Raw genomic sequence first — 13,924 nt, 5'->3', positions numbered from 1 at the left:
TAACTTTTTTTTTTAAATGAGCAGGAATTTTTAATTTTTATCAGGTCTAGTTTACCCTTTTTCCTTTATGGCTACTGCTTTTTGTGTCCCAAGAAATCTTTGCATAAGAGGTCTGACAATTAAGTTCGTGAATTTGTCACCGTGCGCTTACATTGTCAGCACTGTACAACTTGATAAGGTTTCATAATTTTAGTATATCAGTGTCTCACAGCTGTGTTCTTGTCGACATGTGGCGGTGTCTTGCTGAGTGGCATTCATTATTGTTGTTGCGTGTTTTTATGTGCCCTTGCTAGAATGGCTGAGCTTAAATTAGAACAACAAACAAACATTCAATTTCTTGTTAAACTTGGCAAGAGTGGAAGTGAAATCAGGGACATGTTAGTCCAAGTTTGTGGGGATAATGCTATGAAGAAAACAGCAGTGTACAAATGAATTAAATGTTTTTCTGAAGGGAGAGGACGTGTCACTGATGAAGAGAGGTCAGGGTGACCAGTAACAAGGAAAACTTGATGAAAACATTGCAAAATGTGTCAAATTATGCATCAAAATCATCGACTGACTGTGAGAAGCATAGCTGACCAAGTAAACATTGATAGAGAAACAGTTAGGAAAATCTTAACTGAAAATCTTGGCATGAGAAAGGTGTGTGCAAAAATGGTCCCGAAGGAGCTCACCAATGAAGAAAAGCAAAGTAGAGTTAAAGTTTGCCAAGACCTTTTGGAGAGGCAAGACAAAGTTTTGGGCCATGTTATCTATCACTGATGATGAAACATGGGTGTGTCAATACAACCCTGAAACAAAGCGTCAAAATGCACAATGAAAGTCAGCCAATTCTCCACAACCAAAAAAGTTCCGTCAGTACAAATAAAGAGTCAAAACGATGTTGCTAAACTTTTTTGATATCAGAGGGATTATTCATTATGAATTTGTACCAATTGGACAAACAGTTAACCAAGTTTACTATTTGGAAGTGCTCAAAAGGCTGTGTAAAAAAGTTAGATGACAATGATCTGAACTTTTCACCAGCAATTCATGGCTCTTGCATCACAATGCACCAGCTCACAGGGCACTTCTGAGAGGGAGTTTTTAGCCAGTAAACAAATAACTGTTTTTGGAACACCCTCCCTACTCACCTGATCTGGCCCCCAGTGACTTATTTCTTTACCCGAAGATGAAGGGAATATTGAAAGGAAGACATTTTGATGTCATTCAGGACATCAAGGTTAATATGACTACAGCTCTGATGGCCATTCCAGAAAAAGTTTCAAAATTGCTTTGAAGGGTAGACGAGGTGCTGGCATTGGTGCATAGCTTCCCAAGGGGAGTACTTCATAGGTGACTGTATAATATTTAGCAATGAAGTATGTAGCACTTTTTCTAGATGAGTTCATGAGCTTAATTGTCAGACCTCATACTTCATGGTCATAATTCGTTAGATGTATTTTTAATCCCAGCAGTTTTAGTTGATTTAAAGTTGGATTATTTAGAGGAGCTAGTCCTCCAGTGTCATAAATAAAACTCCTTCCTTGATTATTTGAGTATATTCTTCTTACACTGCTAGAGCCTCTTCCTTTGGTCAAATATAACAAAGAAATCCTTTCTTTCTTCATAGGTTCCAGGAAAAAGAAGACTCTTGATTCCCTCCACCCCCCACCTCCCGGGTGACTCAGCGATCCCTCCCTGTCCTCTTCCTTGGAAGGTGAAGGATATTGGAATCTTCGATCCCTTGCATGGCCATCCCCTGGTTTTAATATGTTGCTCCCAGAAGAGAAGCAGATCATCATGTGGGTATTACCATTGTCTTTATTCCTAGTTGAGTTTTCCTAAATAAAGTTATATTTTTCTATAAGATCGAGACGTGTATGTTATTTATAATCTGTCTCATTCCAAAAGAAATTTAAATGCACTTATAGAGATATATTTGTTCTTTCAACAAATATATCAACTACAGAAAGAGTATAAATTAGTACATGAGAAAAGAAAAGGACAAAAAAAGGAGCCAGGAATGAGGTTAATATAAAGAAAGCAATTATAAGTATTTCCTCATTATCTAAATTTATTAGTTCCTCAGTTTAGGGAAACAAAATTTGGAAGTTCGGATAGGGAGAGATTCAACAGAAAATTTAACCAGATCTATTTGATGTGTAAGTTTTTTTGTTTTGTTTTATTTTGTTTTTTACCAGACAAGATAGACTTTTTTTAATTTATTGCTTTTTATAGTTGACATTCAGTATTATTTTATATTAGTTTCAGGTGTATAGCGCAGTGGTTTGGCATTTGTATAATTTATGCAGTGAGACCCCTGATTAGTCTAGTACCCACCTAGTAAGTTTGAACAACTAAAAATCTGATACTAAGGGATACCAGTATGTACTTACTACAGGTGTACATTTTGGAAATTGTATTTTTATTGCACTTGAGATAAATAATATATATATTTATTGTAATTGATTCATATATAGAAAGAAAAAGGTAAAAGCTATGAGAAATCTCACTCCACAGAGATATTTGTTTTTTAATGGGCTATATTATACATGCGAAGTTCTATCTTGCTTTTTTCACTTTGAACCAAAAACTTAAAAGGGAAACAAATAGTCTAGGCACAATAAACATATTCAAATTTTAGTCTGGGAGTTGGTATTCCAGCATTCCTTGGCTTAAGTGGTGATCAAAATTTGATAGTAATAATGATTATCTTGTAATTGTGTGGCCCTTTATGTATTCAGAGCTCTCAAACACATACTATCTTGTTTGACCCCCTCAGCCACGTGGAGGGATGAACAGGACAATCTTTTGCACTGTACATTTGAACTGTTCTGGCAGTTGACTTCCCTGCCCCACTCCTGAAATCTGAAACAAATCTGTTCATGTTTCCACGCTACTCTTAAGCCTTTTCCTGGCCCACAAAGCTGACTGGATAAAGTCCAAGTTTCTTAGCAAAGCATACAGGGCTTCCCATACAACCACGCCTGTCAAGCCTCATCAGGCACTCCCCTTGTATCCCAGCAGTACAAATCTTCATTTCCTTTCGTCCATACACCTATGACTTTGTAAGTTGCTCTTACTTAAAAAACCCATTTGTCTGCCTTTGGGTTCCATTTTACCCACTCTTTTGCTCCCTGAGAAACATACATTTTTATCATAGCATAAATTGGCCTATAATTTATGACCATTTCTCTGCTTAATCTTACTCATCTCCACCCCAGAGTGTTGGCAGTAGGCAACTAAATTCAATTGCACAGGTGAGATTTACATCTATGTTAATATCCCGGTGTCTTATTTTTTTGTTAGTCCTAAGCATGCCAGTCTTTCCCACCAGACTGGGAGCTAACAGGCAGGTTTCATGCACGGCCATCTTAAAGTCCCAAGTATAATGACAGGAAAAAATTCAAGTTGAATGTGCATTAAGTGCCCCGCTCAAACACAGGCACAGAACAAGTACTAGAACCCAGAACCCAGGTTTTTTGTGTTTTTTTTTTTTAAGATTTTATGGGAGAATAGGGGAGGGGAACAGTGTTGGGGAATTGGGAAGGGGAACAGCGAAGTTATTGTTCTTCAATCTTCATTGTGGAGGGCACCAGTTGCCATCTGGCTTCCCATCGGCAGCTCTGGCCTCTAAACTCAAGGTGTTGCGTTCAATCTTAGTTGCGGGTGGGTGTAGCCACCATTCCATGTGGGAGGCGAATCAGCAGCTTTGTTAAGAGCGCCTGCTCTATTCGCTGAGCCATCTGGGTGGCAGCTCAACTCAAGGTGCCAAGTTTAGTCTTAGTTGCGGGTGGGCATAGCCCACCATCGAGCAGGCAATCTCGTTACACCAGCTGAGCCATCCTGCTGGCAGCTCAGTGACACCTCAGCTTGGGCGAAGCGTCACTTGCCCATGTGGGAATCCAACCAGCGGTCCTGTTGCTCAGAGCTCCCGCTCTTAAGCCAACTCTTAACCAACTGAGCCACTCAGGGCAGCCCTTAGAACCCAGATTCTTAATCCAATATATTTCCAACTGCTCCTAGGTCCCCCTTCTGTAATTCCTATAGGAAACAATAAGGAAACAATGGACCATTATAGGGTCATTATTAGTGCTCCTCAGTTTACCCGACCTCACACCCACGGAGGTGGGGATGGGCTCAGTTACAAGGTTGGGCACACGGTCTGCAACGCCTAACCCCGCTCTAGCATTCAGAATCGTGTGCGAGCGCGAGCTGCCCTTGACCGCCCTCCTGCCAACACTGCAGCAGCGCGGCTTCCTCCTTGCGGCGCCTGCGTACTGTTACATTACGACGGAACCAATGTGGTGAGTCCTGCGCTTTGACGCAGTGCAGGAGAAAGGAAGAGGGGGAATACAGACTGCGTCACACCCGGAAGCGGAGAGCCGGAAGTGGGGTGGACGGTTATCCCCAGGGGTAGAGAAGCGGAGGCCCAGGAGGAGGGGGAGAAAAGAAGGTGGAGGATCCTGGCATCTACTCTGAATCTGATACCGCTTCTCTTAGACCCCAGAGACACAGACCAAGGGAAGGGTGCCTCATCCCTTCCTCCCCTCCTCCCTTTCCCCAGCCTTAGCCATGGCCGAGGCAGGGGCCGGGCTGAGTGAGACCGTCACTGAGACAACAGTTACCGTGACAACCGAGCCCGTGAGAAAGGCGGGGGGCGGTGCTGTTTAGGATCTGGGAGATACCGGGAGGGAGGGGATAGGGCTTTGGAGAGTTGCTGGAGGGGCTGGGCTTGGTGATATGGGAGGAGTGGGGTTGAATATCGGGTCGGGAGAATCGCGAGGTCTTGGGGATATTTGGAGTGGCAGAGATGGTGCAAGGTTGGTCAAGCGACAGGTAATAGGATGTAGGTTTTGCTGCTTGGGGTCGTGTGTGTATAATTAATGAAAGAATGGGAACCTGAGATTTAAAGAGCAAGGGAGATGCTGGGGAAGATGAAGGCTGCGTAAGAAAGCATGGTTGGAGGCCAGCTGTAGGGGAATTTGACGGGAGGGATACTTATTAAATATTTGCCGAAGGGATGAATGTAAAAGGAAGCAGAATGAGGGAACCAAGAAAAGGAGATGAAGATAGTATTTTGAAAAATCAGAGATGTAAATAAAGAAAATGTAACATATTTGCAAAAAACAGGTTAAGTTTTCAAAGGCAGGCTGTACTGGTCTTAATAACACCAGGGCTAAGGGAGTTTAGAATAACAATTACCAGAGATTTCCAGGATGCTGGGGAATAGGTGGATAATATGTAGCCATGGCTGGGTTTGAGGATGAGAGAGGTGAAAGTGGAGTTCTTTTTTTAATGGGAAAAAGAATATGGAGTCTGGAAAAAGAAAGGGAGATCACAGATTAGGCATTGGGACTGAGAAAATAATTTTTGTGTATTAATACCACCAAGGATGATTTGGGGAGGAAGACGGAGAAACAGCAAGGGTTATATTTTCCTTTAAAGATTTGCTGGGACTGGCCCTAGGTTAGGGATTGTGTTTTCTCTGTATACTAGTAGTTATCAACAACTACTTCATGATTCCTCAAGGAGGTTAAAGACCTGTTCTAGTTCATCTTCTCCCAGCACTCAGTTCTTCTGGTGCTATGTCTGTGACACTGATTGAGCTGGGACAGGGCAGCGAGTAGGCCCCTGGGGGAGAGAGGGGATGGTCAGTAGGAGGGAACTACATAGGTATGCCCAACCCTGTTAACCTTCCAGGAGAACCGGAGCCTGACCATCAAACTTCGGAAACGGAAGCCAGAGAAAAAGGTGGAATGGACAAGTGACACTGTGGACAATGAACATATGGGGCGTCGCTCATCAAAATGTGAGTACTAGTTGCCCACAGTAACCCTGGAGTTCTGGCTCCCATCTGCGTACCTTTTACCTTCTCACATCCACTAGCCTTCCTGAAGTCCCCAGATGCTCACAGTCCTGTCGCTGCCTTGGTGATTCTTTGGCATCAGGGAGAGGAGATTAAAATTAGAGAGAAAAGACACAGGGAAGGGCTCAAACTGGGATGTGCCAAGGCTTGAAGGCAAGAGGTGTCAGAGGTGGAGAAGTGGAGCTTTGGATCCCTGGCTGTCTGAAAGGACAGGGGATGGGTGTCTAAAGCCCTGAGATGGGGCTGGGGAAGCTGGATCCTGGAAGGTGGAAGGAGACAATGGTAGAAGGAGCATCTTTTCCTGAGATCTAATGGGAATGGAACTGACTCTACGTCTTACCCTTCCTCCTTTTTAACTGGACTCCTCCTTCCTAATCCAGGCTGCTGTATTTATGAGAAACCTCGGGCCTTTGGCGAGAGCTCCACGGAGAGTGATGAGGAGGAAGAGGAGGGCTGTGGTCATACACACTGTGTACGGGGCCACCGCAAAGGACGGAACCGTGCAACCCCCGGACCCAGCCCCACCACGCCTCCCCAGCCTCCTGACCCTTCCCAGCCTCCTCCAGGGCCAATGCAGCACTAAATTCCTCTCTCCCCCAACATTCCTGTGTCTGTCTGGCCCTGAATGTTTTCATGTGGCTACTTGGGGACTCAACCCATTGTTTGATCCCTTCTCCAGCCCCCCTCCTCCCCGCTCCTCTGCCTGATAGAGGGAAGAAGAAGAGGAGGGTGGACAGAGATCCTAGGATTCTGACTTGCTGCTATTCTAGAACCCACGCTCCTGGGTTCCCCCAGCCCTCATTTTCCTTTCCAGTGCCCATCCTCCTCTCTCCAGTGATCCAGGCATCTTGCTACCAGTCTCTTCCCTTTGTTCTCACTGCCAAACTGCCTGTCCTGGGATCCAATTATCTTGGCCCCCTGCACTCTTTACTTGAGTCCCAAACATTTAAATTGGGTTTCCAACAGTCCCAGCCTTCACTGCCAGGGTCCCAGTCAGATTCCAGGCAGTGTTGCCCCAGCTCTGCTTGTTAATCCTGGCTTAGAGCTCATCCACTTATGTATTTATATAGTACTAACTTTTAGTCCTTGCCTGTGATACGTGAGGTATTACGGGAAGCCTCCCAACCCATCTCCTCCCCTCCTGCCCACTCCCCTCATGCCCTCAAGAGGAGTTAGGAGAGAGAGAAGTCTTTGTCATTCTCACCTTCAACGGAAAATGCAAAAAGAAATAGTCGTGTCCTCTCTCTTCACCCCCTTCTCATGCTATCTAGGATTTCTGACAAAGCTGGCTTCAAGAGTAGTCTTCCAGCTTTGGAGACAGCCCCAACCTAGTCCCAGGGGCCTGGGTTCCTGAGAGAGGCAGGAAAAGGGAGCAAAGAGATGGGGCTACCTTCCCATCTTTTACCCCTTTCTTCTTAGGATTTGATGTCTTGGCCAGTTCAAATGTCCAACTCTCTTGGCCCTCCCCGCCCCTTACTGGGATCTGAATATCACTTCCCAGGTCTCTTGCCATGCACAGTTGCAGAGATTGGTCAAATCCATACCACCATGGAGATCTCATTTATTGCCACAGATGCACAAAATAAATAACCCAACATCACAAAACGTGTTAAATACGGGCCCATTTATACACATGGGGAAAGATGTGAGGGCTATATACAAGGATGAATTGGGGTGTCTGAGCCACTCCCAAGTTGCGGAAAGGAGAGGTAGCACCATTGGTTCCTTACAGTGAGTATGTGCAGGGGGAGTTTAAAGACAGTTCTCAATGGGAAAAAACTATGGACATAGAAGTCTTGGTGGGGTAGGATCCCCCCCAAAACAAACAAACAAACAAACAAAAAACCACATTATTAACCTCGCTAGAGAGCCCTAAGGCCCAAGCAGAGTCAAGCCTCTTGTTTTTTGGAAGGAGAGTCTTGTTTCTTTTGAGAAACCTGAGCGTGGACAGGGCAGGAAAGCCCAAGCCTTAGAACTGTAGGGAAGGCGCTGGGCCCTATGAGACGAGGAGAGGCAGGCGTGGGAAGTAAATATTTGACTAGCAGGGACTCTCTGTGGTAAACACGGGCCCTTTACCAGTTCTGATGGGGCAGGTGTGTTTCCAGCTAAGGTCTGGAACGGTGTGAGCTAGAAGGGGAGTGACCACTGGGGGAGCTGTGGGGGAGAAGCGTTCCAAGAGGGCGGGGGCTGGAATGGATTCGGCTTTGGGAGTGGATGTGAGAACTGGAGGCCAGTTGAGGTCTTAGTATTTGGGAGAAAAGAGACAATGTAGGTAGGTGGGGGTGTTTATTAACACTGGCTGCGGGCATGTGGACACAATCCCTGGAGTGAGTAGGGATTTCTAAGCCCAAGAGGAAGCAGCTTCCTGTGGGCCAAACTAGAACGAGGTTGTGGGTGAGGTTCTCAGTCTTCGGCTGGCACGATGCGCAGTAGGGCACGGGGGTCTCGGGTGCAGAGCAGCGGGAAAATGCGCTCCCCCAGGGGGCCAGGCGCCTGGAAGGCAAAGAGCAGGTCGAGCGAGCGGCCATCATAGAAGGCCACACGGCCCCGCTCCCAGTCCAAGTCCACCCGAATCCGCCGGGGTGGCGGCCGAGCGCCGCCCAGCAGGGTGGGCTCTGGTGCCGTGAGTGCCCACAGGCGGCCGCCCCGGCCCTCCACAGCCCACACGGCGCCGGCGGGGCACAGCCCTACACGGCCCTTGCGTCGCACTGACTCTCCTGCCGCGCCCAAGGCATAGCGACTCTCCTCGTCGTCCTCATCCTCCCCAGAAGAGCCTCCGCAGGAAGCAGCGTCCACGGTCTCCACCTCCCAGCAGTGGCGGCCAGCCGCAAATCCCTGCGCACCCAGCACCGCTGGCAGCTGATCGAAGCGCGCTGGGCTGTCAAGGGGTGCAGGTGTTCCTGGTGGGGCCAGTCGGACGCTGCGGCAGTCGGCAGAGATTAGCAGGCGGTGGTGTGCAGTGCCAGGGTCCAGGGTTAGGTCAGCTGGGGGGCGCAAGACGGAGAGGACCAAGTGAGAGGGGTTTCGGAGGCAGAATGCGGCAGAGGGCACTTAAGGGACCCCACAACAGCTCTAAATGTGGCTGTGGGACCAGAGAGAGTGAAGGCACATGAAGGACAGGCCCAGGCAAGACTCGGCTTGTGCACAAATGGCCCACTTACTTATGTAGAATTGGACTTGGAGAAGGACCTGGCTGGCTCCGCACGGGGCACAGGTCAAAGAGCAAAGGAGACATTGCCTGTTTTGTGGGGGTGGCGAAAGAGTGAGGCGGATCTGACATAGAGGTAGGAGTGAGGGCTGATAACCTCAATCTGCAGTATCTGGGGTGCGGCCTGGGAGCTGGGTTAGCAGGATGGGGAAGGTGGATCTAAAGAGATACAAACCCCAAGTGTCAGAGGGAGGGGCACAGGGAGGAATCCTAGGTATCCTGAGAAACCAGCCCACTCACCCACAGGGATAGGTGGGAGTGGACAGGCCTATTTCTAAAGGGAGGGTGGGGCAAAGTTGGAGAGAGAAGGTGGGGATAGCCAAAGAGACCAGAAAGAAAAAAATTATTAGCCTTGTGTGGATGGGGTGCCTTGAGAAAAGATTATTCTAGAGTAGGAGTGCTAGAAGCCATCTGGGTTGGAGCATCTTCTCTAGGCAGTTTAAAGAAGGGTGGAGGACAGCCTTGGAGCGATTGAGGAAGGAACTCTCCAGAAGCTGCCGAGAAGTGCCAGATACCCAGGGACAAGGAGATGCAGGAGCCTGAGGATCCTTCTGGAGAGGAGTGCCGAGCAGTGGGGGAGCAGAGGTTCCTGAGAGGCCCTGACCTCCAGGGTCTGTTGTGCGAGCATGTGAAAGATAAGAGGGGAATGGCTGGAATGTGCGGAGTTGAGGATGGACACTGTTATGGGCTGAATTGTTTCCCCCAAAGAAGTCCTGTTAAATCTCCTCAGACCTCAGAATGTGATCTTATTCGGAAATAGTCTTTACAGAGGCAATGAAGTTAAAATGAGGTCATTAGGGTGGGCCCTAGTCGAATATGACTGGTGTCCTTATAAAAAAGGGAGATTTGTACAAATTTAGAGACAAAAAAATTAGAGACAAATGTGTACAGAGGAATACAATGTGACGACACAGGGAGAATACCATCCACAGGCCAAGGAACACCGGAGGCTGTCAGAAACTAGGAGAGAGTCAGGGACCAGATTCTCACAGCCCTCAGAAAGAACCGAACTGCCAATACCTTGACTCTACCTCCAAAACTGTGAGACAATAAATTTCTGTTGTTTAAGTCACTCGGTGTGTGATGCTTTGTTACAAAGCCTTAGGAAACTAGGTAGTACAGATATCAAAAAGGACTTGATTATTTTTGAGGAAGCAAGCCTAAAACAGACTTATTCAGTGCCCTCCCTGCTGCCCTCTTTACCTGTCAGTCTGTGAAGCATGTTTTTGACCACTGGGTAGTCTTCAGGGAGCTCGTCCTCTGAATTAGACGACTTGGGTGTTGGGATATCCTCTCTGGACAGATGAGGAAGAAGGGTCGGGAAATCAGTAGAAACCCTCTGCCCTCCGATGCCCCCTCTCTTACCCGACTCACGTCTCTGGAGCAGGAAGGGGTAAGGCCACACACCAGAAAACTGTAAGTGGGTACAAAGATGTGGCCCAGTGACAAGGCTATGGATGTGGCAGCTGGTAGTGGAAAGGCAGGAACAGTAAAAGTGGAACTCACCTTCTCCATGTCTTCCTCATATCCTGGGGTGGGCAGAAGAAAACATGGATATAAGCTCTGAGCTTCATACTGTGAGGAACCCACTTCCTCCTCCCCGCTGGGGTGAGCTGCATTGGCGAGGGCCCTCCCCACCTTTCAGCATGAGCTCCCCTTTGTCCCCTGTGCTCACTATTCCTCTCACTCCAGCACCATTTTCTTTTCATTCTCCTAGCTCCACCACTCTCTTGTTCTCCCCTTCCCTATGGACTCTCAGTGTCCAGCGTGATCCATGCTCTTTTCCTGCCCCCAGAGTCCTTACCTTTCCCTGCTGCCCCGACAACCCCATTCTGTCTCAGTGACCCCTGTCCTTATCCACCTTCCTGAGGGTGTATTCCAGATAAACGTCCACACATACTCAGAGCCCTTGGGCTAAAGGTTGGTATATAAAAGCCTTATAATAAAGCTGCTTCATTTCTTGCCATAAAAGCCGAGTGGCGTTTGTTGAGCCCATTGCTTTGTGGTCTCTCTGTTCTGGCCAAGGAGGTAGTTGGACTTGGACGGGGGTGGGCGTGGGGGGGCGTGGCTCAGCAGAGCTGCAGGGTACCATAGGAGCCAGCAGGGGGCGCTGGATGATCCCCTGCGTATGCGATGATTCCTTCTGCCCCTTCCCTGTCCACGGGGAATGACTGGAGCAGACCAGTATGGTGGTGAAGGGGAGAGAGGAAAGGCAATTTGCCTAATTATGCCAATTACACCTAGACTAATTAGGTCTATGTAGACTTCAAAGGAGGGAAGCAAGACCCGAGACGGCATGGCTGCTGGGGAGAAGCCAGTCGGGAATCCCTGTGCCTGGGGGTCGGGCAAGGGAATGGGGTTGGTTGATGGCCAAGGAGTTAGGACCCAGGAGGGGCGCGGGGGCTGGGTGGGTGATAAGGCTGGGAAGTAGAAAGGAGCCAAAGGCCCCTAAGGCTGTTCTCTGGGACTTCGCCTCCACCCCTCGCTGCCCACTGCCTGGGGCCCTGGGAGGAGCCGAGGACAACAATAACAAACAACACTCAACTTGGCCAGGGTTAGAGCCCGGGATCAACCCCACGATGCTACAGGGGCTCTAGGATACGCTGCCCTCTCCCTCCCTCCCTCCTTTAGACAACCCCTCCTTCAGTGCGCCTCCACTACAGCTTTGTTCCGCCCTGCCTCGGGCTCCCCCTCCCTATGTTGGTTCTGATCACCCCATCACTCTCCCGGGTCCCCAGCTCGCCTTCACCCCAGTCAGCTTCTCCATCCCCCCGCCGGCTCTCCTCCTCCTGGGCGCCTAGCAGCGGCCCTCCCCGCCCTCCCTCAGTGCACGCACCCTCCGCAGGCGCTCCAGAGGCTCCTCGCACTCCGTCCAGTGCTCCTTCTCCACTCCCAGCGCTCTCACAACCCAGGCATCCGCCCAACCCCTCCCTCTCGGCCAGATGTCAACTCCTTCCCACCGTCCTTCCCGGTGCCTCTTGCTTTGCTTTGAGGACTCGTGGTCAGCCCCCCCGCCCCCTCATCTTTTCCTTTTCTCTGCTCAGCTCCCCCCTTTGCCTCAGCTGTCATAAGGGTCCCGGGTCGGGAGGTACCATTCCTAGCTTCCCCAGGGAACCCATGAGTCTCCCTGTTCCACCAACAGCTGGGGACCTGTGACGCGCACCGCGGCCTCACCTCTCCGTGCGGGTCCAAGCTGCCCATGGTGGGGATGCGGCCCCCTCGGCGTCTCCCTGCGCGGGCCCCGGGCTCGGCCAGCTTCTCCCGCAGCCCGCGGCTGATCCGCACCTCCACAGCCAGCCGCACATTAGACCTCAGGCTGCGGCGGGGACACGGGAGGCCGCAGCAGGGGCAGGCGGTGGGGGACGTCTCGGTGCCTGTCGCCGGCGGGGTCCCCCAGCGGCGGGCCAGGCACGCGCGGCAGAAGCTGTGCTCGCACGCCAGGAGCACTGGGTCCTCGAAGGGGCCCCCGCACAGCGGGCACGTCGCCAGCTGCTCCAGACGCTCCACCAACCCCGGGCCCAGCTCGGGCGCCTCCATGGGAAGCCAGCGTCTGGGCGCCGTCCCTTCCGCGACCACCGCGACCGCCTTGGAGTGCGCAGGTGGCGGACCGCCCCCGCTGCCTGCTGAGTCGATGCCCCTCTCTCCGTCTCCCGCATTAACTTTCTGACGCTTTTCTGCCCCTTTCCTGGGATGGCTTCTCTCTTCAACCAGTCTCAGTCTCCGTCAATCTCCCCACCTCATCAGGCTTTAAAGGGAGGGCGGAGGCCCCTGCGGGAGGTAAACACCGGGCCTTGCGTAACACCTCATCTGGTTCTCCCGCGTCAGGAGTGAGGTTTGGGGGAGACGGGTGGGAGGACAGGACACCCAGGTCCTCGAGCCAGGAAGGTGGTCAGTAGGGGCGCTCTGGGGGCAAGATAGGCGTGTATTGGGAGGGTAGCCCCCTGAAGTGCCCAAATCTCACCTCCCCTCTTGGCCTGTGGTGTGTGGATGGGCAGGGTGCCCAGGCTCGATTTTGGCATGTGTGCCCACATCGTCAGGGCGTGAGTCAGCCCAGGTGGCTGGCACACCTACCTCTGGGGGTTGGGGCCGGAAGCCCGGATGCTGGTTTGTGTGGCTTTGGCAGGCCCCTGAGTGCTGGTGTGTGGCTCCTGTTCCAGGTGCCTCTCTCTTTACACCTTCCTGCCTTACCTATTAAGGGCGTCAGGACACTGTGAAGCTTTGAGGTAAGGCGTGGGGAGCAGGCCCCCACATTTCTGCCTCAAGGATTCAGCAGAGAGCGCTCTCCAGCTCTACCTCTAGCTGGCTCCCAGGGCCTCTCTTGTTCCTTCCTTCCTATGTCTTTCTTTCTAGTTATTTCTCTCTGTTTTTCCCTGTGTATGTTTTTCTTTCCAGTTTTCTCTCTCTCCTTTGGGATGTACCCAAGGGTTATGTATTTCAACTTATTTGGTAAACCAAGGCCAGAGAGCTGGTATAGGCTCCACCAGAAATGGAGCCATACCCAGATCTTCTAATGTATACCCTTCTGTGACTCCACCCTGCCTCTTTTAAAATTTCAGATCCATAGAACTCTCTCTGCGTTCTAGTTTTCCCCTCATCTTTCCTTGTGCCGTCTTTCCTCACCTCCATCTCCCTGTCTCTTCCCTCCTTCCCCCTCCTCTTCCCTCTCCTCCTTTCTTCTCCGCTGCTCCCTCTTCTTTCTTGTACCTCCACTCAAGCTAGGCCTTTCTGTCTGGATACTCTTGGGGGGGTGTGTGAATAAGTAAACATCCAGATGTCTACAACTCTAATCACACACATTGTTGTACAAACATATGTGTGCATCCATACGTGCGCATCCATCAATTTCCAAATGCCCAAAAGTGCTC

At 50.2% G+C, this 13,924-nt stretch overlaps 3 protein-coding genes across 4 annotated transcripts in view; 2 read left to right on the top strand and 1 right to left on the bottom strand.

The window, feature by feature from the left end:
• The window catches only part of POLR1H (RNA polymerase I subunit H), a 12,905-nt gene extending 11,054 nt beyond the window's left edge, over positions 1 to 1,851 (top strand). The window contains exon 5 of the mRNA XM_019632776.1: positions 1,613 to 1,851. Within this exon, the coding sequence (XP_019488321.1) occupies positions 1,613 to 1,637 (25 nt within the window). The 3' untranslated portion in view covers positions 1,638 to 1,851. The remainder of the gene's footprint in view (positions 1 to 1,612) is intronic.
• A 2,503-nt stretch (positions 1,852 to 4,354) lies between these two features.
• PPP1R11 (protein phosphatase 1 regulatory inhibitor subunit 11) lies at positions 4,355 to 7,456 on the top strand. Of its 2 annotated transcripts, none has more exons than XM_019632787.1 (3): positions 4,355 to 4,626; positions 5,686 to 5,794; positions 6,232 to 7,456. In XM_019632787.1, exons 1-3 carry the CDS (start codon positions 4,558 to 4,560, stop codon positions 6,432 to 6,434), a joined length of 381 nt encoding a protein of 126 aa, XP_019488332.1. In that variant the 5' UTR covers positions 4,355 to 4,557; the 3' UTR covers positions 6,435 to 7,456. The 2 variants fall into 2 exon arrangements, with proteins under 2 accessions (XP_019488332.1, XP_019488331.1); XM_019632786.1 differs by lacking the exon at positions 4,355 to 4,626 and adding an exon at positions 4,695 to 4,821.
• RNF39 (ring finger protein 39) lies at positions 7,284 to 13,039 on the bottom strand. Its single transcript, XM_019632785.1, has 5 exons — positions 13,021 to 13,039; positions 12,234 to 12,827; positions 10,566 to 10,588; positions 10,263 to 10,354; positions 7,284 to 8,835 (listed from the first exon to the last, which is right to left on the bottom strand). Exons 2-5 carry the CDS (start codon positions 12,594 to 12,596, stop codon positions 8,255 to 8,257), a joined length of 1,059 nt encoding a protein of 352 aa, XP_019488330.1. The 5' UTR covers positions 12,597 to 12,827; positions 13,021 to 13,039; the 3' UTR covers positions 7,284 to 8,254.
• Between the last annotated feature and the right edge of the window lie 885 nt (positions 13,040 to 13,924).

Source organism: Hipposideros armiger, unplaced genomic scaffold (assembly GCF_001890085.2).
Source record: "Hipposideros armiger isolate ML-2016 unplaced genomic scaffold, ASM189008v1 scaffold_1173, whole genome shotgun sequence".
Lineage (NCBI taxonomy): Eukaryota > Metazoa > Chordata > Mammalia > Chiroptera > Hipposideridae > Hipposideros > Hipposideros armiger.
This window is presented reverse-complemented; position numbering and strand designations above follow the sequence as displayed.